At 41.9% G+C, this 27,457-nt stretch overlaps 2 protein-coding genes across 10 annotated transcripts in view; both read left to right on the top strand.

The window, feature by feature from the left end:
* Window positions 1-4,489, top strand: part of LOC128687637 (leucine-rich repeat-containing protein 14) — a 39,460-nt gene extending 34,971 nt beyond the window's left edge. For all 9 annotated transcript variants that reach the window (XM_070084166.1, XM_070084165.1, XM_070084158.1 and 6 more), the window contains 2 exons: window positions 82-301; window positions 3,535-4,489. In XM_070084166.1, coding sequence (XP_069940267.1) covers window positions 82-301; window positions 3,535-3,677 — 363 coding nt within the window. In that variant the 3' untranslated portion in view covers window positions 3,678-4,489. The remainder of the gene's footprint in view (window positions 1-81; window positions 302-3,534) is intronic.
* An 8,241-nt stretch (window positions 4,490-12,730) lies between these two features.
* Window positions 12,731-27,457, top strand: part of LOC138852573 (uncharacterized) — a 34,890-nt gene continuing 20,163 nt past the window's right edge. The window contains exons 1-4 of the mRNA XM_070084157.1: window positions 12,731-14,751; window positions 15,113-15,532; window positions 15,753-15,940; window positions 17,554-17,704. Of these exons, the coding sequence (XP_069940258.1) occupies window positions 14,535-14,751; window positions 15,113-15,532; window positions 15,753-15,940; window positions 17,554-17,704 (976 nt within the window). The 5' untranslated portion in view covers window positions 12,731-14,534. The remainder of the gene's footprint in view (window positions 14,752-15,112; window positions 15,533-15,752; window positions 15,941-17,553; window positions 17,705-27,457) is intronic.

The following is a 27,457-nucleotide window of genomic DNA, read 5'->3' as shown; positions in this document are numbered from 1 at the left end:
ATTTACAGTTGTTTATTACAAGTTAAACTGAGTTCACACGAAGGAAATTTTAAGAAAATTCATTTTTACTTTTTTTTTCAGGTGTCAGTGCTGGAAGTTGAAAATTGTAATTTAAATACCGTGATTCCTGAACTTCTAACACAACTGATCAACATTCTTACACAAATGCCCACCTTAGCATTCTTAAGACTTAATAGAAATGACTTCTCATCCTGGAGTATTACAAAGCATATTGTATGCCTGGGATACAGCAGAACCATGAGGTGTTTGTGTATGACTGTACCATCTGAAGTCTATATTAGTAAGTTTTTCACTTTTAAATATTTGTTTTGTTAACAGTAATAAGAAACATTTTTTTTTCAATATACTGGCCATCTCCCACTGAGGCAGTGTGACCTGAAAAAGAAGAGTACTATAAAGTTTATCTTCTTTTTACATATAGTAATTTATACAGAAGGGATTACTAGCCCCTTGCTCCTGGCATTTTAGTCACTTCTTACGATTCAAATTCAAACTTTATTCTCTATAAGCATTACAATGCTGAGTTTACAGAATTTGGTTATTGTGTGGTTTACATGTAGTAAAATAATAATTACAGAGTGTACCACTAGAACGCCTAGCATGGCTAGGCATTTCGGGCAGTCTTATATTAAATCTTAGGTTTAAAATGTTACAAAATTATGAGATAAGTTGGTATTATGGCTAAGTGACTAAATACTAGTTGTGAGTTTAGCAATGTGAATGCTTTTGTTTTGGCACTATACATAGTTTCAGTATTGGAGTATAACAGGCCAACTTATGACTAGTTAAGATTCATTATTTTGAGATTGAGATTGATATTTCTGTTTATGGTCAAATGGGTGAGTGAGTGTAAGTGTGAACAACCAGGTGGTATTCGTATTATTAGTTAACAGGGTGTATCAGGGAGATAAGATGTTTTCTGATATTAGTTTTGAAGGTGATGAATGTGTCTGCAGTTTTGGAACTTTCAGGTAGGGTGTTCCAGATTTTAGGGCCTTTGACATACATTGAATTTTTGTAAAGGTTTAGTCGGAAACGGGGAATGTCAGAGATGTTTGTGTCTGGTGTTGTGCCTGTGGGTTCTGTCACAACTATCAAGAAAGCATTTTAGGTCAAGGTTAATATTGGAATTTAAGGTCCTGTAGATGTAGATTGCACAGTAGTAAGTGTGGATGTACTGAACAGGGAGTAAGTTTAGATCTATGAAGAGTGGGGGGGGGGGGTGTTGCCAGGGATGGGATTTAGTGATTATTCTTACTGTGGCTTTTTGTTGGGTTATTATTGGCTTTAGGTGTGTTGCTGCAGTTGAACCCCAAGCACAGATAGCATAGGTGAGGTATGGATATATAAGTGAATGGTATAGTGTGAGAAGGGCAGTTTGCGGCACGTAGTATCGTATCTTGGAGAGGATCCCAACCGTTTTGGATACTTTTTTGGTTATGTGTTGGATATGGGTGCTGAAGTTCAGGTTGTTGTCGAGGTATAGGCCTAGGAATTTGCCCTCATTATGCCTGGTAATTAGAGTGTTGTCAATCTTAATGTTAATTTGTGCATCTCCTGCTCTGCTACCAAACATAATGTAGTAGGTTTTGTCAACGTTAAGCGTAAGTTTATTGGCTGTCATCCAAGTCGATATTTTGATCAGCTCCTCATTAACAATGGTGTTGAGGGTTGCAAGATTAGGGTGAGAGATGACGTAAGTCGTGTCGTCAGCAAAGAGAATGGGGTTCAGGTGTCGAGATACGTTTGGAAGATCATTGATGTATATGAGGAAGAGCAGGGGACCAAGGACACTTCCCTGCGGAACTCCAGTATCAAGTGGCTGTGTTGTTGATGCTGTGTCTTTAATGGTGACATACTGATACCTATTAGTAAGGTAAGATTTGAAATATGCAAGCGCATGGCCTCTTATACCATAATGGTCAAGTTTGTGGAGTAGGATGCCGTGGTCTACTGTGTCAAAAGCTTTTCTTAGGTCAATAAAAATTCCTAGTGGATATTCCTTATTTTCCAATGCTGTGTAAAGCAGAGCTAGTATTTTTATAATTGCATCGTTAGTGCTTTTATTTTTCCTGAATCCAAATTGGCAGGGGTTGAGTATGTTTTGTGACGTTATAAATGAATATAGTCTCCTGTGCACGAGTTTCTCAAAGATTTTGGATAGCAATGGTAAGTTTGATATTGGCCTATAGTTGTTTAAATCTGTAGGGTCACCACCTTTATGTATTGGTGTAGCCCTTGCCGTCTTGAGTAGTTTCGGGAAGGTGCTAGCTTCTAGTGACTTGTTAAAAAGCAATGAGATAGTATGCGAGAGGACATGGGCCGCTCTCTTGTACAATAATGGTGGGACATGAGACAGATTCCCTGAGTTATTTTTAAGTGACTTTATAATCTCGGTGACTTCCGTGGGCTCAGTTGGAGCAAGATAGAAGGAATTTGGGAAATTCCCATCTAGGTAGTCCCCGGCATGGACATTGGTACGTGGGATTTTATTGGCAATTTTATTACGATATGCATGGCTTATGGAGGAAAGATTCTTTTCCCACTTCTCCACGAAGAAAGCATTTTCTTATAAATAATTAAGTATTTTTCTAACATATTTATATTCATCCAGTTCCAGTTATATTTCTGCCTCAGTTTTTTCCTTCCATACATTGAACAGTGGCCTGGATGGCAAAGCTCTCGCTTCACACACGGAGGGCCTGGGTTCGATTCCCAGCGGGGTGGAAATAATTCAGTGCGTTTCCTCACACCTGTTCTGTTCACCTAGCAGCAAATAGGTACCTGGGTGTTAGTCGACCGGTGTGGGGTCGCATCCTGGGGGACAAGATTGAGGACCCCAATGGAAATAAGACAAACAGTCCTCGATGATGCACTGCCTTTCTTGGGTTATCCTGGGTGGCTAACCCTCCGGGGTTAAAAATCCAAACAAAATCCTATCTTATCTGATTTTAGCATATCTACCTATTTCTTTGTTAGCATTTCTGCAACCATGGGGTTTGAACCCATGGCAAGCGAGTCCTAGAACTCCAGGCCAGTGCATAAGCCACTCGACCAGCTGGTTCCAACTAGGAATATTTCTATACACCATAAGGAAGTTAGCATGGGTCCATACTAACTTCCCTACAAATATGTAATTACATAGTACACATCACATAGATAGGAGTGAATGGAGACAAATGGTTTTTAATACTTGACGTGCTGTTGGAGTGTGAGCAAAGTAACATTTATGAAGGGGTTCAGGGAAACCGGCAGGCCGGACTTGAGTCCTGGAGATGGGAAGTACAGTGCCTGCACTCTGAAGGAGGGGTGTTAATGTTGCAGTTTAAAAACTGTAGTGTAAAGCACCCTTCTGGCAAGACAGTGATGGAGTGAATGATGGTGAAAGTTTTTCTTTTTCGGGCCACCCTGCCTTGGTGGGAATCGGCCAGTGTGATAATAATAATAAATAAAACATCACATACAGTGCACATAATGTATTACTACTAATATTTATTTTAAATATTATTACAGGTGATGACTATACAGTTATTGACAAAAGGATTAAGAAGCTCTGCACAGATTTCCTTAGCAGTCTGCAAGCAATGAATGCCACACATGTGGCTGTTGAATGGATTGAAGAATCTCTGTACAGTCGTTGGTTCTACACCATTTGAAAATTTGTCAAAAGGTGATGGTGTAGTTCCTTCATAAAAATTAAATATTCGTCAAGATACAGTTAAAAATATATATAAAATACTGTGTATTACAGAGCTCAAAATTCTAATTTCTTAACAGTGAAATCAGCAAGAGTTATTTGAATGCCACATAAGCTTACTTATGGTACAATATTTCGTAAATAATTTTCAATAAAAACTCTGTATTGCCATACTGTACGATCAAATCCATTAACATACTGGTACACACATACATGGTAGAAATTATAATAAAATGCATGGCTGCAAATATATAAAAAAAAAAAGATACGTAGGCAAGTACATATTCATACACACAGTGAGATGTGTGGACTAAGTTTACTGTAATCCCTAAATTAGGGATTATCTTTTATTAGTGTTCTACAAGTGATATGCAGCCTTGATGACCACAATGTAGTCAATAAGTTCTAAACTTAATAAATCAACTGGTATCTTCTAGTTTCATTTACTCATCCAATGTAAATCATTTTTATACATTCCATTCTGTGGCCTGGTGGCTAAAGCTCTCGTTTCACTCAGCAAGGGTCTGGGTTCGATTCCCAGCAAGGGTAGAAACACTGGGCGTGCTTCTTCACATGGGTGTCTTCCCCGTCAGTAAAATGGGAACCTAGGAGTTAGTCGACTGGTGTAGGTTGCATCCTGGGACAAAACTGACCTAATTTGCCCGAAATACTCTGCATAATAAGTGGCTTTCTATATAGTAGTATGTCATTGATGTCAGCTATGCCTGTATACCTTGTACATGTACTTGTAAAAATAAAATTATTATTATATTATTATTATTATTTGTACATGACTTTACTATAAGTTGGTGTTGTCTGAATCCTCATTACCCTTATAAAATTTGATGGTGCATCACTGCTTATGAGACCACATAAAAAATTAAGCTTAAAAATCAGAGTGAGCAAGAGTACCCTGTTTTATTAAGCACTGTTATGTTTGATGTGGTAGAGGCCAAGACAGTTTAACGTACAGTTTCCACAAGAAAGTGCTAGATCTGAAAGTCATACTGTACTGAATGACAGGGAGGAGATGCAGTATAAAAAGGTGGCTTATGGCTCCAGTGATAATGCCATAGTACACCGTGGCACTGCCAGGACTCGATCCTGGTATGAGTGGAAATGTCAGGCATGGTTCCTTACATCTATTGTCTCTGTTCACCTTAGTATACCTTGGATATGGCTGGGTTTTGAAATGAGTTGAGGGAGGATAACTTATACTGTCAATTCTGGATAGCTTGTAAGACAATTTAGGAGTTTGAAACAACATATATGGACATAGTTGCAATGTGTATGAAAATGGTGAGTATTAAATATATGTCTCTGCTGTAAAAATGTTGGGGAACTCGGGTAAATGTCCTTGGATTACTCTATCTGGATCCCTTCAAAGAGGAACTCTTAAGTTGCCCAAGGGCTCTTGATCCAATGAAAGGTGCTTCTTCCCCTTCCTCAGATCAAACCTAAATGCCTGCCCCAACCCTCCCTCTGCTCTTGGCTGCATTATTTGGAATATTTCCCTTTATGAAGCCCAGCTACAACACAAGAAAAAACAAATCACTATTGGCCGTTCTAACAGCTTTTTTTTTTTTGGTAGGGCTGTGGTGGTTGGGTCACTACTGGATGGAAATTTCATCATCATAGTGCAAGTGAGTGGCTTAGCGCTTCTTTTTTATTATAATAATAATAGTGCAAGTGAGGTGATCCTCTGTGAGACATCAGATGGTCATCTGGCCACCTGATGTTTCATTGGAAGTTACATGTGGATCCAGAAGTGGCAAATGAAGATACATGGCTCCTGCCATTTTGCTTGCCACTAGTATTAGCTGAAAGACAGTTGCACAGTTAGTTCTCTTGTCTGATCAGGTGGTTTTCCTAAGAATTTTTCTGTTAATTCTGGAGGTGCCATTCTAGTGTTGTACATCAGTTAGGGTAAGAGATGGTTTCAAGGGAACAATAGCATTATGTTTCCTCAAGGGATGTTACTTTATGCCTCTGTGAGGCTCTTGATCTGAAGAACTGAAGTTGTCCTCCCCTCTCTTGGATTGAACGTGACTTGCCTCCCCTTCCTCCAGCTGCTGTATGACCCCTACAGGTTTAACAGTTCTCCCTAAATAAAATAATCCTATTCCAAAGGTCCTATATGTGTCTGTGGGTTTTGTGCTCCATATGAATATGAATATGAGGGACTTCTAAACTGTCGTATCAGAGTGCCTCTGCAAAGACAGTGATTATGTATGAGTGATGGTGAAAGTGTTGAATGATGATTTTTCTCCCTTTTTTTTTTTTTCTTTTTGGGTCACCCTGCCTCAGTGGGAAACGGCCGATGTGTTAAAAAAAAAATGAATGTGAGCAAGGAGGCTTTAGAGTGACTAGGGGATGTGTAGATCAAGTGTTTACATTGAAGCATATGTGTGAACAGTATTTAGATAAAGGTAGGGAAGTTTTCATTGCATTTATGGATTTAGAAAGGGCATGTGGTAGAGTGGATAGGGGAGCAATGTGGCAGATGTTGCAAGTGTATGGAATAGGTAGTAAGTTACTAAATGCTGTAAAGAGTTTTTATGAGGATAGGCTCAGGTTAGGGTGTGTAGGAGAGGAGATTACTTCCCAGTAAAAGTACGTCTTAGACAGGGATGTGTAAAGTCGCCATGATTGTTTAATATATTTATACATGGGGTTGTAAAAGAAGTAAATGCTAGGGTGTTAGGGAGAGGGGTGGGATTAAATTATGGGGAATCAAATACAAATTGGGAGTTTACACAGTTACTTTTTTGCTGATGATACCGTGCTTATGGGAGATTCTAAAGAAAAGTTGCGAAGGTTAGTGGATGAAACCATACCATGGGCGGGGATAGAACCCGCGATCAGAGAGTCTCAAAACTCCAGACCGTCGCGTTAGCCACTGGACCAGCTAGCTGGTCCGGTGGCTAACCCAAAGGTCTGGAGTTATGAGACTCTCTGGTTGCGGGTTCTATCTCCACCCGTGGTATGGTTTGTTTGCAATCGCGTCATTTCGATTTCGTGAGTTAGTGGACGAGTTTGGGAGGGTGTGTAAAGGTAGATAGTTGAAAGTGAATGCAGGTAAGAGTAAGGTGATGAGGGTATCAAATGATTTCGATGAAGAAAAACTGAATATCACATTGGAGAGTTTTAAGATACAGCAGGGCCCCGCTTTACGGCGTTTCGCTTTACGGCGTTCCGCTAATACGGACATTTCAAATTATGACCAAAACTCCCTATACGGCTCCCCCCACCTGTCTTTCTAATACGGTCACAGCTGCCCACCGAGTTTGTTTACATTCTCCCTGAGCACATCTTATTATGTCTGGAAACTTTCCAAAATTTCAAGTGTTTTAAAGTTATTGTATATTTTATATGTATTGTACTTGATAATTAAACTTGTGTATACCTGTACTTAAATAAACTTACACACTGTGCTGGCATGTAGGTACACATTAAAATCACTAAGTCTCTCTACTCTTGATGCAATAATAATAATAATAATAATAATAATAATAATCTCTTGGGCGCATTAATGTCGCATATTACGTTAATATAGACATTTCCCTTAATCTATCTATGATATTTTTTTCAAAATTATATAAGAAACACATTATGTAACACACAAACATGATACATGCACCCACAGTATAAAAATTTATACAAATATATATGAGATGTTTACCAAACGGTTTGTAGAAGTTTCGGAAGAATTACGTTTTCTCTAGCCCGTCACCTGTTACTAGGGATAACTGTAGAAAAATATTCCTTTCGTATGCCTTCACTTTATAGCTATAATTCTGTACTAACTTGTACACAGTGTAAGAGTATTTGTTTCGTGATTTAATTATAATAATAATAATAAAAATATTATAAGGTAAAAGTTTCACAAACTCTTACAAATGTACATGAATGAACTAAAACTGGACACGTATTAATACCGTCTATTTCGCCTGACCGAGTGATCGTCCACAACCTGTTCAGTTTGTTTGTTTACGCTGTCTGAGCTCGGTGTATCATTAAATGTTGTATATTACGTTAATATACACATTTTCATTAATCCATCCGTGATATTTTTTTCAAAATTATATAATAAACACGATACATAACATAAATACATAACATATGTGTAGAGAACCTAGGATAACCCAAAAATGTCAGAGTGACTTACTTCCATTGCCTTCACTCAGAGCATCATTTCTTCTTAAAATGATTTACATGAGAATGGGAGTGTTCTTCTTTATTTATTCTACCATATCAATGTAGAGACAACCTGTACACAATGTAACTTGTACACAAACCAGACGTGTACACTGTTTACAAAACTTACCTTCGCCTGGTTTGTTTACATAACTCTGCGCCTGTCCTCTCTCATGCACTCATTCTTTCTCTGGTATGGTAGCCTGCCTGACTACCATACATACCACACTTGATTTTTTACAATAAATACTACTCATCTCACCCTATATTTTAAGGTAAGTAATGAGTGAACTGTATATACATTTTATCGCTCTGGGATGCTTAAATATCATAGAATAGTATGTGTGGGTGGGGTGGCCTGGTATGGTAGCCTGGCTGACTGCCATACATACCACACTTGATTTCTTACAATAAATACTACTTGTCTCACCCTAGATTAAGACTATAAATATTTTAAGGTAAGTAATGAGTGCACTGTGTGTATTGTACTTTTTTATTGTTTTTTTGATGCCTGGTTCTATTGCTAACATAATATATGTTAGTGTAAACTTATCTAGTGTTTGTATGCATTTGTAAGTGGAAAAAAAAGGGTGTTCCACTTTACGGCGGTTTCCGCTTTACGGTGGTAGCCTGGAACCTAACCCGCCGTATAAGTGGGGCCCTCCTGTATTTGGGAGTTGACTTATCAGTGGATGGGGTTTATGAAGGATGAGGTTCGGGCTCAATACGCCGTATGCTGTCAGTGGCCCTGAAACCCAACAGAAGAAGAAGAAGAAGAAGGATGAGGTTAACCATAGAATTGATGAAGGAAAAAAGGTGAGTGGTACATTGATGTATCTGTTTACCTGGAGTTTACCTGGAGAGAGTTCCGGGGGTCAACGCCCCGGCGGCCTGGTCTGTGACCAGGCCTCCTGGTGGATCAGAGCCTGATCAACCAGGCTGTTGCTGCTGGCTGCACGCAAACCAACGTACGAGCCACAGCCCGGCTGATCCGGAACTGACTTTAGGTGCTTGTCCAGTGCCAGCTTGAAGACTGCCAGGGGTCTGTTGGTAATCCCCCTTATGTGTGCTGGGAGGCAGTTGAACAGTCTCGGGCCCCTGACACTTATTGTATGGTCTCTTAACGTGCTAGTGACACCCCTGCTTTTCATTGGGGGGATGGTGCATCGTCTGCCAAGTCTTTTGCTTTCGTAGTGAGTGATCTTCGTGTGCAAGTTCGGTACTAGTCCCTCTAGGATTTTCCAGGTGTATATAATCATGTATCTCTCCCTCCTGCGTTCCAGGGAATACAGGTTTAGGAACCTCAAGCGCTCCCAATAATTGAGGTGTTTTATCTCCGTTATGCGTGCCGTGAAAGTTCTCTGTACATTTTCTAGGTCGGCAATTTCACCTGCCTTGAAAGGTGCTGTTAGTGTGCAGCAATATTCCAGCCTAGATAGAACAAGTGACCTGAAGAGTGTCATCATGGGCTTGGCCTCCCTAGTTTTGAAGGTTCTCATTATCCATCCTGTCATTTTTCTAGCAGATGCGATTGATACAATGTTATGGTCCTTGAAGGTGAGATCCTCCGACATGATCACTCCCAGGTCTTTGACGTTGGTGTTTCTCTCTATTTTGTGGCCAGAATTTGTTTTGTACTCTGATGAAGATTTAATTTCCTCATGTTTACCATATCTGAGTAATTGAAATTTCTCATTGTTGAACTTCATATTGTTTTCTGAACATTAAAATGGTATAAAATACCGACAGGTTGTTAGGTAAGACACCTATGAAACAGTTAGGTATCTTTATTATGAAACGCTTCGCCTACACAGTAGGCTTCTTCAGTCAAGTACAGAAAAGTTGATAGAAGCAGAAGATACTTGAAGATGATGTAATCAGTCCATCACCCTTAAAGTTTTGAGGTGGTCAGTCTCTCAGTCTGGAGAAGAGCATTGTTCCATAGTATGAAACAATATGGAGAAGAAGTGACAGGATGGAGCTTTTTATAGCGCCAAGAGGTGAGACGTAGGCCACTGCAACACAAGGGTATCTTGGTACAGACCTGCAATCAACTTCGACAACTTCCACTAGTGAGAGGGGCTGGATTTGAGAGGGACCTGACCTCTCAACATCTGAGTTCTTACCTCTCCTAGTGGCCTACGTCTCACCTCTTGACGCTATAAAAAGCTCCATCCTGTCACTTCTTCTCCATATTGTTTCATACTATGGAACAATGCTCTTCTCCAGACTGAGGGACTGACCACCTCAAAACTTTAAGGGTGATGGACTGATTACATCGTCTTCAAGTATCTTCTGCTTCTATCAACTTTTCTGTACTTGACTGAAGAAGCCTACTGTGTAGGCGAAATGTTTCATAATAAAGATACCTAACTGTTGCATATGTGTCTTACCTAACATATTGTTTTCTGCAGCCCACTGAAAGATTTGATTGATGTCCGCCTGGAGCTTTGCAGTGTCTGCAATGGAAGACACTGTCATGCAGATTCGGGTGTCATCTGCAAAGGAAGACACGGTGCTGTGGCTGACATCCTTGTCTATGTCGGATATGAGGATGAGGAACAAGATGGGAGCGAGTACTGTGCCTTGTGGAACAGAGCTTTTCACCGTAGCTGCCTCGGACTTTACTCTGTTGACGACTACTCTCTGTGTTCTGTTAGTGAGGAAATTATAGATCCATCGACCGACTTTTCCTGTTATTCCTTTAGCACGCATTTTGTGTGCTATTACGCCATGGTCACACTTGTCGAAGGCTTTTGCAAAGTCTGTATATATTACATCTGCATTCTTTTTGTCTTCTAGTGCATTTAGGACCTTGTCGTAGTGATCCAATAGTTGAGACAGACAGGAGCGACCTGTTCTAAACCCATGTTGCCCTGGGTTGTGTAACTGATGGGTTTCTAGATGGGTGGTGATCTTGCTTCTTAGGACCCTTTCAAAGATTTTTATGATATGGGATATTAGTGCTATTGGTCTGTAGTTCTTTGCTGTTGCTTTACTGCCCCCTTTGTGGAGTGGGGCTATGTCTGTTGTTTTTAGTAACTGTGGGACGACCCCCGTGTCCATGCTCCCTCTCCATAGGATGGAAAAGGCTCGTGATAGGGGCTTCTTGCAGTTCTTGATGAACACAGAGTTCCATGAGTCTGGCCCTGGGGCAGAGTGCATGGGCATGTCATTTATCGCCTGTTCGAAGTCATTTGGCGTCAGGATAACATCGGATAGGCTTGTGTTAATCAAATTTTGTGGCTCTCTCATAAAAAATTAATTTTGATCTTCGACTCTCAGTCTGGTTAGCGGCTTGCTAAAAACTGAGTCATATTGGGACTTGAGTAGCTCACTCATTTCCTTGCTGTCATCTGTGTAGGACCCATCTTGTTTAAGTAGGGGCCCAATACTGGACGTTGTTCTCGATTTTGATTTGGCATAGGAGAAGAAATACTTTGAGTTTCTTTCGATTTCATTTATGGCTTTTAGTTCTTCCCGCGATTCCTGACTCCTAAAGGATTCTTTTAGCTTAAGTTCGATGCTTGCTATTTCTCTGACCAGTGTCTCCCTACGCATTTCAGATATATTGACCTCTTTTAGCCGCTCTGTTATTCTTTTCCGTCGCCTGTAAAGGGAGCGCCTGTCTCTTTCTGTTTTACATCTACTCCTCCTTTTTCTTAGAGGAATAAGCCTTGTGCATACATCGAGTGCCACCGAGTTAATCTGTTCTAGGCATAAGTTGGGGTCTGTGTTGCTTAGTATATCTTCCCAGCTTATATCGGTTAGGACTTGGTTTACTTGGTCCCACTTTATGTTTTTGTTATTGAAGTTGAATTTGGTGAATGCTCCCTCGTGACTAATCTCATTATGTCGGTCTGGGGCTCCGCGCATACATGACTGAACCTCAATTATGTTGTGATCTGAGTATATTGTTTTTGATATGGTGACATTTCTTATCAGATCATCATTGTTAGTGAAGATGAGGTCTAGTGTATTCTCCAGTCTAGTAGGCTCTATTATTTGCTGGTTTAAATTGAATTTTGTGCAGAGATTTAAAAGCTCACGTGAGTGTGTGTTTTCATCAGAGCTGCCTCCTGGTGTTATTACTGCAACAATATTATTTGCTATATTCCTCCATTTTAGGTGCCTTAAGTTGAAATCCCCCAGGAGCAAGATGTTGGGTGCAGGAGCTGGAAGGTTTTCCAGACAGTTGTCAATTTTTAACAGCTGTTCCTGGAATTGCTGGGATGTTGCATCCGGAGGCTTGTAGACTACCACAATGACTAGGTTTTGGTTCTCGACCTTTACTGCTAAAACTTCCACTACATCATTTGAGGCATTTAGCAGTTCTGTGCAAACAAGTGACTCTGCAATGTACAGGCCAACCCCCCCCTTTTGCCTGTTCACTCTGTCACATCTGTATAGGTTGTAACCTGGGATCCATATTTCGTTGTCCAAGTGATCCTTTATGTGGGTCTCAGTGAAAGCCGCGAACATTGCCTTTGCCTCTGCAAGCAGTCCACGGATGAAAGGTATTTTGTTGTTTGTTGCTGGCTTTAGACCCTGTATATTTGCAAAGAAGAATGTTATCGGACTGGTGGTATTGTTGGTACTGGGGGGGGATTTTTTTTCTGTGGAGACAAAAAATGTTATCCATGGAGGCAAAGAAGGGAATGTATGAAAGTACAGTGGTACCAATACTCTTTTATGGGTGTGAAGCTTGGGTTGCAAATGCTGCAGCAAGGAGGCAGCTGGAGGCAGTGGAGATGTCTTGTCTAAGGGCAATGTGTGGTGTAAATATTATGCAGAGAATTCGGAGTGGAAATTAGGAGGTGTGGCGTTAATAAAAGTATTAGTCAGAGGGCTGAAAAGGGGTTGTTGAGGTGGTTTGGTGATTTAGAGAGAATGGATCAAAGTACAATGACTTGGAGAGCATATAAATTTGTAGGGGAAGGAAGGCAGGGTAGGGGTTGTCCTCGAAAAGGTTGGAGGGAGAGGGTAAAGGAGGTCTTGTGAGCGAGGGGCTTGGACTTCCAGCAAGCATGTGTGAGCGTGTTAGATAGTTTTTGGGACCTGACGAGCTGTTGGAGTGTGAGAAGAGGAATATTTTGTGAAGAGATTCAGGAAAACCGGTTAGCCGGACTTGAGTCCTGGAAATGGGAAGTACAATGTGTGCACTTTAAAGGAGGGGTTTGGGAAATTGGCAGTTTGGAGGGATTTCTAAACTGTCGTATCTGAGCGCCTCTGCAAAGACAGTAATTATGTATAAGGTGAAAGTGTTGAATGATGATGAAAGTATTATCTTTTTGGGTCACCCTGCCTCGGTGGAAGACAATTTGTGGTCTTTATTGAGGTTTTTATATGGTCTTTGGTCTTTATATGTGGCATTATTTGTCTTCTATATATGTATGTGGCATTTACATGTGGTTTTAGATGTGATCTTAATATGAGGTCTTTATATATGGTCTTTATATATGGTCTTTATGTGAGGTCTTTATGTTAGGTCTTTATGTGAGGTCTTTATGTAAGGTCTATATGTGATGTGTTATATATGGTCTTTAGTGCTTTCTTGTCAATGTAATAAAAATAATTAATTTGTGGTCATGGTAACCCAACTCTTCATTGTCAAGGGGTGACTTTTGTCGTGCTACCCTCCACTGCCCTGGATCAGAGCTTATTATTTCCCAGCACTGTTCAGCCCCTATGGGTTTAGTGCTTCCCCACGAATACAATAACAACATTACAACATTTTATTTAAAGTTTGTAAAGGGGAGAAATAATCGCAAAGTTGATAAAGAATGACAGGAAAGAACTACATCCTCTAGCTGCAGATAAGTATGGCACAGTACTGCAAGCTCCATTACTGCTACAGTGCCAAGGATAGGCCATACTACCAGCTTCAATGCCTACAACTGATCATACTAATGGCTACAGTACCAAGAACAGGTCATACTATGAGCTGCAGTGCCAAGAACAGGTCATATTACTGATTGCAGTGCCAGGGACAGGTCATATTATTGGCTAGTGCCAAGAACGGGCCATACAACATCTGCAGTACCAAGAACAGGTGATACTGCTGTCTACAGTGCTAAGAACAGGTAATACTACTGTCTACAGTGCCAAGAACAGGTAATACTACTGTCTACAGTGCCAAGAACAGGTAATACTACTGTCTACAGTGTCAAGGACAGGTTATTCTACTGGCTACAGTGCCTAGGCCAAGTCACTATCGGCTACAGCGCTTAGAACAGGTTACTATTGGCTACAGTGCTGATCATGTCACTACTGGCTACAGTGCCATAAACAGGTCATTCTACTGGCTGCAGTGTCAAGAATAAGTCATATTCGAGCTACAGTGTTGAAAACAGATCATACTACCAGTCAGTGCCAAGGACAGGTCATGCAAACAGCTTCAGTGAAAAGGGCGGGTCATACTACTAGCTGAAGTGTCAAGGCCAGGTCATATTCCGAGCTACTGTGGTAAGGACAGGTCTTATTTCCAGCTACAGTGCCAAGAACAAGTCACACTACCAGCTACAGTGCCAAGAACAGGTCACACTACCAGCTGCAGTGCTAAGGACAGGTCATACAACTTAGGGCTGGTCATACTCCTGCCGATGTCAGAAGCCGCACAATGGCACTAACAAACTCTCAGCAGAATACTGGATGGCCTTTTAATGGCAATGGACCTGACAATGATGATAAACGTCCTATAAGTGGAGACAGGTCTTCCAAGCCTATTGCTGCTGCTGGCCAACCTATCGCTGGAAATGGATGGGACTGGTGGCTGTATATAGGTCTTGTGTTCTTTGCTACAGTGGCTGTTGGCGAGGAAATGACTGACGAAGCTGGTAAGTCTCTTCACTGGTCATTTTTTTTTTTGTTGTTGTTGGTTTAAAGCCTATCAACTACACTGAGGGTTATTAAAGTTACATATCACCTGTACAAAACTAGTCAGGATAATTTAATACCTGAAAAAGGGATTATGGAAATACGTCCTAATGTTTCCAGCTGTACAACGTTGCGATCTCACTCTCATTATCTCCATGTTGGTGAGGGGCTCTTGATTTAGGGAATTGGATCTGTGCTCCAGTTCCCCGAATTAAGCCTGAATGCCTTCCACATCCCCCCCTCCTAGGCGCTGTATAATCCTCCGGGTTTAGCGCTTCCCCTTGATTATAATAATAATAATAATCTCATTATCTCCAACAGGTTGTATAGTGAAGCACATAGAGCAGAACCAGACCTCAGCCAAGTACCGCTTCAAGGACGGAGAGTTGGTCCTTGGCTTCCTTCCTGAAAAATCTATCGACCAAGTTCTCTCTGGAATTAATTTCACTATTTATAAAAATTTGGAAGAAGCCATATTATCTGCAAACGTTCAAATTCTAAATTTTTCTTCTGTGGCTTGCTACAAAAACAACAAATTAACAGAGTCAAGCGAAATAAAAAAATTTGCCAGCGATAAATATTTTGAGTGGCAGCATATTCATTTGTCTGTCAGCAACAAGACTTTGATTATCAACGGGACTAATGTGGTGTGCTCAAAAACACTATTGGATGACAAATCTTCCTACATAACGGTGACACCAACCAGAGGTCCCATTTATCTGGTTCACAACTGTCATGAAGGTAGGTCTCTCTTCCCTGCTGTCCAGCAGGTAATAGATAATTATGCGTAGGTATATTGTAAGTCACATCATGTGAGACAACTTATAAAAAGATCCATAATATAAATACGCCACAGTGCTTTACAACCTGGTATTACCCAGAGTTTACAATCCTAGTGTTAATAATCATGTAAATATTAAAACCAATAAATTTTCACCATATATTATTATCTCGCCTGCAGCTTGTCCTGTCTTCCTGAACTCCATTACTGTTAAAAAAACGTCGTTTAATGTGTCTATGGTGAATACCACCTCAGAAAAAGAGATGAACATGACCACCCACTTTAACTGGTCCAACAACACCAAGAACAAGGATACTCACATTATTACCTCCTCCCTGGACTCCTTCTGGCACCAGCTGCATGTTGAAGTTAGTGGATTTTGTTTGGTGTTACTTGTTGCCAGTTACTACGAAAATAATGATTTTTTAAGTTGTGTGTAAATCACCTGAGGAACAATAAATTTATTCTTGAGAGTTTTTTTGCCCAGAGCATTTTGATCACCTTGTCCAGGCTTCGAATCTAGAGCTTTGATATAATTTTCTTTATTATAATATTGAAGAGGGAGCACTAAACTCATAGGGGTCATTAGCTCTTTGGGAATGGGAGGAATGGGGTAACGAGGAAAGAATAGTTCTATTTCCTTGAACCAAAAACCTTTCACCAATATTAAAACACTAACTACTCTCGAAGGGTAAAAAGTCACAGATTAGATTTAGATTTTGCCACCGAAGTGGCTAGTTTATTGTGCACCCCATATCCATCCTGTGGACGGTAGCGCGAGAGCATATGGATACACAAAAGGCCTAGGAACTAGGCCCCAAAGGGTTAACAGGAATACATATGGATTTATATCTACATATCTATAGTTCACTTATCTGTTACAAGCAAATTTAGGAAATTTGCTTAGTATATTTGGTATCTTATTTTCATTAATAAGATATCTTGACATGTCACATAGGTTATTATACTGTCTGTCTCTGTATTCCTCAGTAAGTGGACAATTAAGCACAAAGTGTTCAAGAGAGTGACCATGTGCCTGATCACATAATTTACATTTAGTTTGATCATCATCTGTGTGTCTCCCAAACTGCCAGAAGTACTTGTAACCAAGCCTAAGCCTGTCCACTACAACATCAGTCAGTCTGTTCACATTGCAAGTTGCTCCATAAACATACTTATCTACGTTCATGTTATCATAGTGGGTTATAGATCTACTCAGGCTTCTAACTGCATTCCTATAACAATCATTTTCATTATTTACTTCTCTCCTAATATTATTCCTAATGCTAGACACAGTTATACCAAAGTTATATTCTACATTCTCCTTCTCGATACTCTTCTTGGCTAACATATCAACTTTATCATGAAGGAGTAATCCAATGTGTGATGGGATCCATAGCAATTGTACATTAATTCCTTTGTCCCTAATTTTTGAGTATCTATACCTGGCTTCCCCAATGAGCATGTTGTTGGAGTCATTATATGAGCCAAGAGCCTTCAATGATGACATAGAATCAGTAATGATGATAGAGTCAAGCTCAGTGTCATAGGTTAGCTTTAGCGCCATTAGGATTGCAAACAATTCAGTTTGCAGTGTAGACGCCCAGTTGTTAATTCTTATGCCTAACTCAACAAATTTATTATCGTCACACAATGGGTTGAACAAGTCAGATTTAGATTTTGCCACCGAAATGGCTAGTTTATTGTGCACCCCATATCCACCCTGTGGACGGTAGCGCAAGAGCATATGGATACACAAAAGGCCTAGGAACTAGGCCCCAAAGGGTTAACAGGAATACATATGGATATTTATCTACATATCTATCTTATCTGTTACAAGCAAATTTAGGAAATTTGCTTAGTATATCATAGTTGTTGTGGGTGTGTATACAATCTTCACAACAAAACATCTACACACAAAACACAACCAGTATAAATTCATATAAACTCTAATTTTCTCCTGTTTTTTTTTCCTCTTTAGCTTAATCATACACATATAACACTGAAGGTCGGAGACTCCACGAAGAACTACAAGGTTGACAACACCAAGGTGATACTGACTGGAAACTCTGTAGCCTGGGTGGTGAACTGTGATCCTGGTACCCTCAAGGACACCTGGAAACAATATTATAGTATGTACTCACCTATGTGCACTTTTATTTATGATTGTTGGGGTCGATTATCAACTCCTGATACCGCCTCTTCGCTGCTGCTACTGGGTTCCCTCATTACTACCTAGACTGGATTAGATTAGATTTATTATTTTGACAAATTACATGGTTGTACAGAGGAATATAATAGTTGGGTGTACACGAGCCCTATTATGCCTAAATAACAAAAAAGGCACAATACCGTGACTGGAACGATACACAAATAACCCGTGACTTCGTCAATGGTCCAAGTCGGACCAAAACGTCGTCGTGAGCTTCTCTCTTTTATGTGCGGGTTATTTGTGTACCTATTATGCCTATTATTAAAGTTAGGTTTAGATCCTGCCTCCGCCACTTCGTTGTACGTATAAGTCTTTCTACTTCCTGATCATTTTAAGGCAAAAGAACTATTTCCAGATTTACCTGTGTTCGTGTACCCGAGACCCGCCTCTCAGACCTACTCTATCCACCATGTCAACCTCTTTTAGCATTTTCTACGCCATAATCGTGCCACCCCTGGCCCTTCTGGGTTTTTTTTCATATCATCAGGCTTATTTTCTTTAGCCTCCCCACATAGCTTATACCCTTTAAATTTGAAACTAGTCTCGTTGCAGACATTTACACTTTTTTTTTTTTTTTAGCTTCTTGACAAGCTTTTCCAGATGTCGGTTCCAGTTTCGCTTTTGCTGTGGCGGTTATACGGTCGATGTGCGCCTCAGGCGATATACTCGGAACTATTTTCACCTCGAGGTCTTCCTCTTTCACGGAGACTTGCATCCTTTGTCCCCGAACTTATACTCTGTTTACAACCGTCTTTGCCCTTCCTCGATGGTCATAATTTTGCATGTACTATGGTTAAATTCTAATAGCCACTTGTCAGACCAGTCCTGAAGCTTGTCCAAATCCGTAGGTCTTTCCTGGTCTGCTTCTGTTTGTAGTCCTCACTAGTTTCAGGTCATCTGCGAACTCTGTGTACTCCTCTATTTGTACTCACGTATTTGTGGTTGCAGGGGGTCGACTCTCAGATCGTAGCCCCGCCTCTTAAAGCGCTAATTGCTAGATGCACTCCCTCATAACCTTGTGGGCCATTAGTACCTAGCTTTAAAGCTTTAAGGCCCGGTGGCCTGGTGGCTAAAGCTCCCGCTTCACACACGGAGGGCCCGGGTTCGATTCCCGGCGGGTGGAAACATTTCGACACGTTTCCTTACACCTGTTGTCCTGTTCACCTAGCAGAAAATAGGTACCTGGGTGTTAGTCGACTGGTGTGGGTCGCATCCTGGGGGACAAGATTAAGGACCCCAATGGAAATAAGTTAGACAGTCCTCGATGACGCACTGACTTTCTTGGGTTATCCTGGGTGGCTAACCCTCCGGGGTTAAAAATCCGAACGAAATCTTATCTTATCTTAAAGCTAGGCATGGTGAAGCCTGCCACAGGATGGATATGGGGTGCACAATAAACTAGCCACTTCGGTGGCAAAATATAAAAAAAATCCAAATCCTCCACCACTTCCTCATCGAGATCATTCCATTTCTCGACCACTCTGAAACTGAAGAAATATTAAAGAACAAAAAGACACAATACCGTGACTGGAACAATACACAAATAACCCCGCACATAAGAGAGAGGAGGAGCTTACGACGACGTTTCAGTCCGACTTGCACCATTTACAAAGTCACACAAACAGAAAAGAAAGGTTAGGTAAGGTTGGTCAGGAAACAGGACAAGTGTTTCCTGACGCGGGTCTTAGATATATATGATGACCCGTCATTAAACCTTTTGGCCATCTGACCGAGGCCTTCCGCTGGCTTACCGGTCCACCCTCCCCCTGAAAAATTATGGTTATAGTTATAACAATTTTTTTTTAACAGAAAGGAAAGGAGGAACCAGTATATATAGGCAAGCTGGCAGGGATGGAGACCTGGAGAGAGTTCCGGGGGTCAACGCCCCCGCGGCCCGGTCTGTGACCAGGCCTCCTGGTGGATCAGAGCCTGATCAACCAGGCTGTTGCTGCTGGCTGCACGCAAACCAACGTACGAGCCACAGCCCGGCTGGTCAGGAACCGACTTTAGGTGCTTGTCCAGTGCCAGCTTGAAGACTGCCAGGGGTCTGTTGGTAATCCCCCTTATGTATGCTGGGAGTCAGTTGAACAGTCTCGGGCCCCTGACACTTATTGTATGGTCTCTTAACGTGCTAGTGACACCCCTGCTTTTCATTGGGGGGATGTTGCATCGTCTGCCAAGTCTTTTGCTTTCGTAGTGAGTGATTTTCGTGTGCAAGTTCGGTACTAGTCCCTCTAGGATTTTCCAGGTGTATATAATCATGTATCTCTCTCTCCTGCGTTCCAGGGAATACAGGTTCAGGAACCTCAAGGTGGAAGTAGTAGTAGAAGTAGGGCAGGTAGTGGAAGTAGTAGTGGTAGAGGTAAGGCTGGTAGTAGAAGTAGTGGTAGTGTGAAGTAGGGAGAGTGGTTGGCGGGACAAGAAATAGAAAGGGAGAGAGAAGGTAGGAGCCAAAGGTAGCAGGGAAGGAAGTAGCAGTAGTGGAGTCAGTCAAAGGCCATGAAAGAGGAGCACTGCAGGAGAGCTAAGAGCCCACAAGGGGTAAGACCAAAAACACAGGGGGGATGGGGGTGTAAAGGATAAAACACCCAAGGCAGAAGAAAGGAAACCCAAAACAAGAAACAGGAAAAAAAAGGGAAAGGAAAAGAGGTAGAAAGGGGAGAAAAATAATTAGGTTAAGTCAGGTGTGTTCTGAAGTTTGGAGCAGTTTGACAATATAATGGGAAAAGGAAGGCATCTACAGAGACAAAACTAGGACTAAGGTTCATACAAGGAAAGTTATGTACATAAATAGTTCAGAGAACCGACAAGTTGATAAATCAGATACATGTACAACACTTGAGTATCTTTATTGATGAAACGTTTTGTCACATAGTGGCTTCATCAGTCCATACAAAGAAGAATGAAGAACACAAGGAGTTTGAGGTAATCAGTCCCTCAGCCTTGAGTCAATGTAATCAGTCACAGCCATATTCTGCATTCTTTTCAATACTGATTGACATTGCATCGACTTAAAGCTGAGGGACTGATTGCCTCAAACTCCTTCTGTTCTTCACCATTCTTCTTTGTATGGACTGATGAAGTTACTGTGTGGCGAAACGTTTCCTCAATAAAGATACCCAAGTGTTGCACTTGTGTCTAATTTATCAAGGAAAGTTATGTTTTTGGTCTTACTCCTTGTGGGCTCTTAAATCTCCTGCAGTGCTCTTCTTTCAAGGCATTTGACTGGATGGAAATAAATGGTATAAAATATTGACACATTCGTCTCTCGACCTGCGGGGAGAGAGGACGCTTCTACAGTTTCTCTTGCACGCCACCTGGTGAGGAAAACATAGCATTAGCACCAAGATGGCGGACCGAATGAGCCGGCGCATAAATCCTGTCTGCATCGAGCTGATCAGGGGATCTTTAAGTAGCGCCACGATGAACGTTCTCCTGCCAAGCATTATCAAGGACGTTTATGGCATCCCCAATGAAGAGTTGTATGGTGTGGCGCTAAATGGTATGTCAAGGGTCTTCGTGAAGTTCATGAGGGCCGACTTCTACTTCAGCATCGTCGACGAATTTCAAGAAAGTGAGGAGGAGCGTCAATTTGGCAGTGGAAGTATGCTTGCATGATGTTTCTAAGTATTTTACTTGGGTGAAGGTACGGAATGTACCTTTTGAAGCGACAGCATACAGCCTACAGGATGTGTTCAGTGGTTATGGGACTGTACACTCGGCGAGCATGGGAATGTGGAGGGACGGCCCCTACGAGGGGCTGCCGGAAGGATCCTTCACACTGAGAATGACCCTGAGGAGGCCGATACCATCGTACGTCACATTGCATGGTTATAGAACTCAGGTTTTTGTACACTATGCAGGGCAGCGGAAGACGTGCCGTTTATGTGACTCTTATGAGCACATGGCGGCACAATGCCCCAGGAGACAGGGCCCTAGGGTTCCAGAAAAAGTTTCTGAAAACAAACAGTTAGAAGCCTTGGACGTTATGACAGGTGATTGGAAGGCCGGGGAAAGAGCCTATGGAGTGAGGAGGCTGAAAGAGCAGAGGTGGCCTTGGAGATGTGTGTTACACTACCAGAGGAAATGGGGGTGGGAATATCGCTGTCAGACAGACCGTTAGGTACTACAGATTCAGCTCAGGAAGGGATTTTGGAAGCTGTGCTGAAGGATTTTTTGGAAGAGTCGGACCATGGTGTGGAAGACGATGTGAGGTTAGGTGATGTCAAGGTGATGGACGATCAGAAACGGCGTAAGGAAGACTTGAGTGAGGTTAGGATGGAGAGCAATGTGGTGGTGGAGGTCCATCAAGAAGATGCGATTGAAGAAGATATGTGTAGAGGGTAGCTCCCGCAAGAGATCAGCGGGGGCATCAGACATGGATGAGGTCCTCACACCAGCTCAGCGGCCTGGGAAGAAGGTTTGGGCAGCTGTGGTGGAAACGGCGAGACAGGGAGGGGGGGGGAAGCAATGGAAAGATCGGCGGGAAGGGACAGGAAGGCAGGAACGAGGGATTGCTGGTGGACCGAGACCTATGAAAGGAGGATCAAGTAAGCCTCAGCGGCATAGGGGTAGGCTGCCATTCTTGTAATTTCAGGTGTGTAACTTTCAATGTAAACGGTCTTAAGACTGAGGCCAAGAGGGTATGGTTAGAGTGGTTTTTAAGGAGATTTAGTATTGATGTCTGTTTTTTGCAGGAACATAACCATAGGTTAGGATGTGAGTTGGTTTTGAAAGGTTATATTCAAATTCAAATTCAAATTCAAAGTTTATTCTCTATAAGGATTACAATGCTGGGTTTACAGAAATTTGGTTATTGTTTGGTTTAACATGTAGTAAAATTGAGATTACAGAGTGTACCACTAGAACGCTTAGCATGGCTAGGCATTTCGGGCATACTTAGTTTTATTCTTAAATGTAAAATATTACAGATTATGAGGTAAGTTGGTATTATGGCTAAGTGACTAAATACTATTTTGTGAGTTTAGCAGTGTGAATGCTTTTGTTTTGGCACAGTATATAGTTTCAGTATTGGAGTATCACAGGATTCATTATATTAAGACTGAGATTAATATTACTGTTTATGGTCAAATGAGTGTGCGAGTGTAAGTGTGAACCACCAGGTGGTATTCATGAAGTTAGTTGACGGGGTGTATCAGGGAGATAAGATGTTTTCTAATGGTAGTTTTGAAGGTGATGAATGTGTCTGCAGTTCTAGAGTTCTCAGGTAGGGTATTCCAGATTTTAGGGCCTTTGACATACATTGAATTTTTGTAAAGGTTTAGTCGGACACGGGGAATGTCGTAGAGATGTTTGTTTCTGGTGTTATGCCTGTGGGTTCTGTCACAACTATCAAGAAAGCGTTTAAGGTCAAGGTTGATATTAGAGTTTAAGGCCCTGTAGATATAGATTGCACAGTAGTAAGTGTGGATGTACTGAACTGGGAGTAAGTTTAGATCTTTGAAGAGTGGGGGGGTGTGCTGCCAGGGATGGGATTTAGTGATTATTCTTACTGCAGCTTTTTGTTGGGTTATTATTGGCTTTAGGTGTGTTGCTGCAGTTGATCCCCAAGCACAAATAGCATAGGTGAGGTATGGATAAATAAGTGAGTGGTATAGTGTGAGAAGGGCATTTTGCGGCACGTAGTATCGTATCTTGGAGAGGATCCCAACCGTTTTGGATACTTTTTTGGCTATATGCTGGATATGGGTGCTGAAATTCAGGTTATTGTCAAGGTATAAGCCTAAGAATTTTCCCCCATTATTTCTGGTAATTAGAGTGTTGTCAATCTTAATGTTAATTTGTGCATCTCCTGCTCTGCTACCAAACATAATATAGTAAGTTTTGTCAGTGTTAAGCGTAAGTTTGTTGGCTGTCATCCAAGTCGATATTTTAATCAGCTCCTCATTCACAATGGTGTTAAGGGTGGCAAGATTAGGGTGAGAGATGACATAAGTCGTGTCATCAGCAAAGAGAATGGGTTTTAGGTGTTGGGATACGTTTGGTAGGTCATTGATGTATATGAGGAAGAGCAGGGGACCAAGGACACTTCCCTGCGGAACTCCAGTATCAAGTGGCCGTGTTGCTGATGCTGTGTCTTTAATGGTGACGTACTGATACCTATTAGTAATGTAAGATTTGAAATAAGCAAGCGCATGGCCTCTTGTACCGTAGTGGTCAAGTTTGTGGAGTAGGATTTCGTGGTTTACTGTGTCAAAAGCTTTTCTTAGGTCAATAAAAATTCCTAGTAGATATTCCTTATTTTCCAGTGCTGTGTAAAGCAGATCTAGCATTTTTATGATTGCATCATTAGTGCTTTTATTTTTCCTGAATCCAAACTGGCAGGGGTTGAGTATGTTCTGAGCCGTTATAAATGAATACAGTCTCCTGTGCACAAGTTTCTCAAAGATTTTGGATAGCAATGGTAAGTTAGATATTGGCCTATAGTTGTTTAAGTCTGTAGGGTCACCACCTTTATGTATTTGTGTAACCCTTGCCATCTTGAGTAGTTTCGGGAAGGTGCTAGTCTCTATTGACTTGTTAAAAAGTAATGAAATAGCATGCGAAAGGACATGGGCCGCTCGCTTGTACAGTAATGGTGGGACATGAGACAGATTCCCCGAGTTATTTTTAAGTGACTTTATGATCTCAATGACTTCCGTGGGCTCAGTTGGTGCAAGATAGAAGGAATTAGGGAAATTTCCATATAGGTAGTCCCCGGCATGGGCATTGGTATGTGGGATTTTACTGGCGAGATTAGATCCTATGTTTGAGAAGAAGTCGTTTATCTTGTTAGCTGTGTCAGTGGGATGTAGTGGTGTTTCATTAGGTTTAGTTAGGACAATATTCTTGGTTTTTCTCAGTTTGTGGGTCTCTAGAATCTGAGAGAGTGTTTTCCAGGTCTTTTTTATATCCTCTAGTGTCTGTGAATCTACTGGAGTAGTATAGTTGTTTGGCTTTTTTTATTACTTTGGTGAGAGCTGATGAATAGTGTTTAAGAATATCTTTGTGTATTAAGCCCTGTCTATATTGCTTTTCATATTGGTGTTTCTTGTCAATGGATTTCAGAATGGTGCTGGTTAGCCATGGGCAACCAAGCCGTTTGTTTGTGATCTGTTTTGTTTTTATAGGACAATGTTTGTTGTATAGTCTAAGTAATTTGTTAAGAAAGATGTCTGTCCAGTCATCAATACCATTGGCCTTGGAGAATTCTGTAGGCCAATCAACAGTCTCTAGGTCAGCTGTGAACTTCCTTACTGAGGCCTCGTCATGGAGTCTAAATGAGACTTTGTTGTATTCAAGTGGTGGTTTACTAATGTTTGTCAGGAGGAAGGTAGGGTAAGATAAGATAAGATTTCGTTCGGATTTTTAACCCCGGAGGGTTAGCCACCCAGGATAACCCAAGAAAGTCAGTGCGTCATCGAGGACTGTCTAACTTATTTCCATTGGGGTCCTTAATCTTGTCCCCCAGGATGCGACCCACACCAGTCGACTAACACCCAGGTACCTATTTGCTGCTAGGTGAACAGGACAACAGGTGTAAGGAAACGTGTCGAAATGTTTCCACCCGTCGGGAATCGAACCCGGGCCCTCCGTGTGTGAAGCGGGAGCTTTAGCCACCAGGCCACCAGGCCTGTAGTGCTATCTGTGATTATCCCTGATTTAAGGGGGGCTAGTATATTGGTCCATATGTGGTCTATTATGGTTGCACTTGTCTCAGTGAGCCTGGTTGGTTTAGTTATTGTTGGTATGAGAAGTGTGTTGTTCATATTGTTGATGAAATCAGTTACAGGCTGATCATCTAGTAAGCCAAGGTTGATGTTGAAGTCTCCAGCTAAGAGAAGGTTGTTTACCAGTGATACTTTGAGGTTGAAAGGAGGTGTGGCTGTGGCGGTAAAGGAGACCAGTCCTTTGCGTATCCTGGGTTGGGAGGAGGGGGGGGTGGGAGGGTTGTCAGGGTGGATGGGTTTTGGGGGGCCAGGAGGGTTTGTTTTGTAGGTGTGTACATGCCAGCAACTAGTAATGCTAGGGGTGAAGGTGGATTTTGTACGCGATGTCTTGGTGTATCATTTGAGAGGTTTGCCGGCTATTACAGTGCTTGGCGGGGATTGGAATTGTGTAATTAGGAATGGGGATGTGGTTCTGAGGGGGGCAGGTTGTGTTTTGGGGGCTCTGAGAGACGTTTTGCCGGATGTTGGAGTGGTAGATGTGGTGGGGAGTAGGGGATATGGAGTGGAGCACACTTTTATCTGTAGGGGATATGAGGCACGGTTAGATAGAATTTATGTTAGGCAGGGAATAGGTGTGGAGAGGGTGAGGACTATAGATGTGGGTTTTTCTGATCATCGTGCTGTTATAGCAGATTTGAGGGTAGATGGTATAGTGTGAGTTCATACGGGATACTGGAAATTAAATGTGAGGCTCCTTAGGGACGAGGGTGACACTACAGGATTTGAGGATTGGTGGAAATCCTTTTGGGAGACTAGGAATAGGGAGATGGATTTGCTGGATTGGTGGGGAATGAGGGCTAAAGTTGGAATCGTGAATTTTTTTTGAAGTACGGGGTAAGGAGATGGCGAGGTGGAGCTATGGTCTACAAAATTATCTTGAAGGTCAGTTAAATGACTGTTATGCAGAGGACCGAGTGGGGCAGAGTGAGGACATGGAACGTTTGTGAAATAGGTTGGCGGAAATCCATAATGAAAAGTTTGAGGCAATTAGAGTTAGGGCGGGGTTGGAGGATGTTTTAAGGGGGGATAGGCCATCGGGATTTGTACTCAGGAAGTTTAAGGAAAGGCAGACGAAAACCACCTTGGTGTATATAGTGGCAGGAACAGCGGGGGGGGGGGATTTGAGGAGGGTCAAGGCCTATCCACCGCAGAACATATTAGTTTGTATGCCAATTTCTGGTTTAGGGAGAAATGGAGGAGGGTTGGTGGGGGAGTGGGTGAGGGACGTTTTGGGGATGAGGGGTTTAATAGGGTTATAAGTGAGCAGGACAGTGACAGACTCGAGAGTAGTATTAGTGTAGAGGAGGTGGAGGAGGCAGTTTTTGGGCTGTTCCAGGGTAAAACCCCTGGGATAGATGGTATACCCAACGATTTTTATAAGTGTCATTGGGGGAGTGTACGGCATTGTCTGGTGGGGGTTTTGAATTGTATGTTAGGTAGTGGGAGGATGGGACAATCGCAAAGAATGGGTGTCACGGTTTTATTGCCCAAAAAGAAGGAATGCAGAGTTTTGAATGATTGCTGTGCAATTACGTTAATGTGCTTGGATTACAAGATTTTTACTAAGATTTTAGGCAACAGAATGAGGAAAGTGTTGGGTTTAGTGTTACATAGGGGGCAGTTGGGGATTCTGGGAAGAAGGATGAGGGATGGACATGGTTTTATTAGGGATTTTCTAGAGAGTTGTATGGGAGGGGGAATACTAGGTTTAGATTGGGAGAACGCATATGATTGCGTGGACAGAGATTTCTTAGGGGTTTGCTTAGAGAGGTTGGGGCTTCGGGAGGGGGTAGTGAGGTGGGTAAACACCCTGTATGCTGAGGCGGAGGTGAGGGTACAGATCAATGGGAGGTTGGGTGAAAGTGTACCAATGGAGAGAGGTTTAAGGCAGGGTTGCCCGCTATTGCAGCTGCTTTTTGCGTGTGTGCAGAATCCTTTTTATG

Source organism: Cherax quadricarinatus, chromosome 11 (assembly GCF_038502225.1).
Source record: "Cherax quadricarinatus isolate ZL_2023a chromosome 11, ASM3850222v1, whole genome shotgun sequence".
NCBI lineage: Eukaryota > Metazoa > Arthropoda > Malacostraca > Decapoda > Parastacidae > Cherax > Cherax quadricarinatus.
The sequence above is the reverse complement of the archived record's forward strand: the minus strand, read 5'-3'. Positions and strand labels throughout refer to the sequence as shown.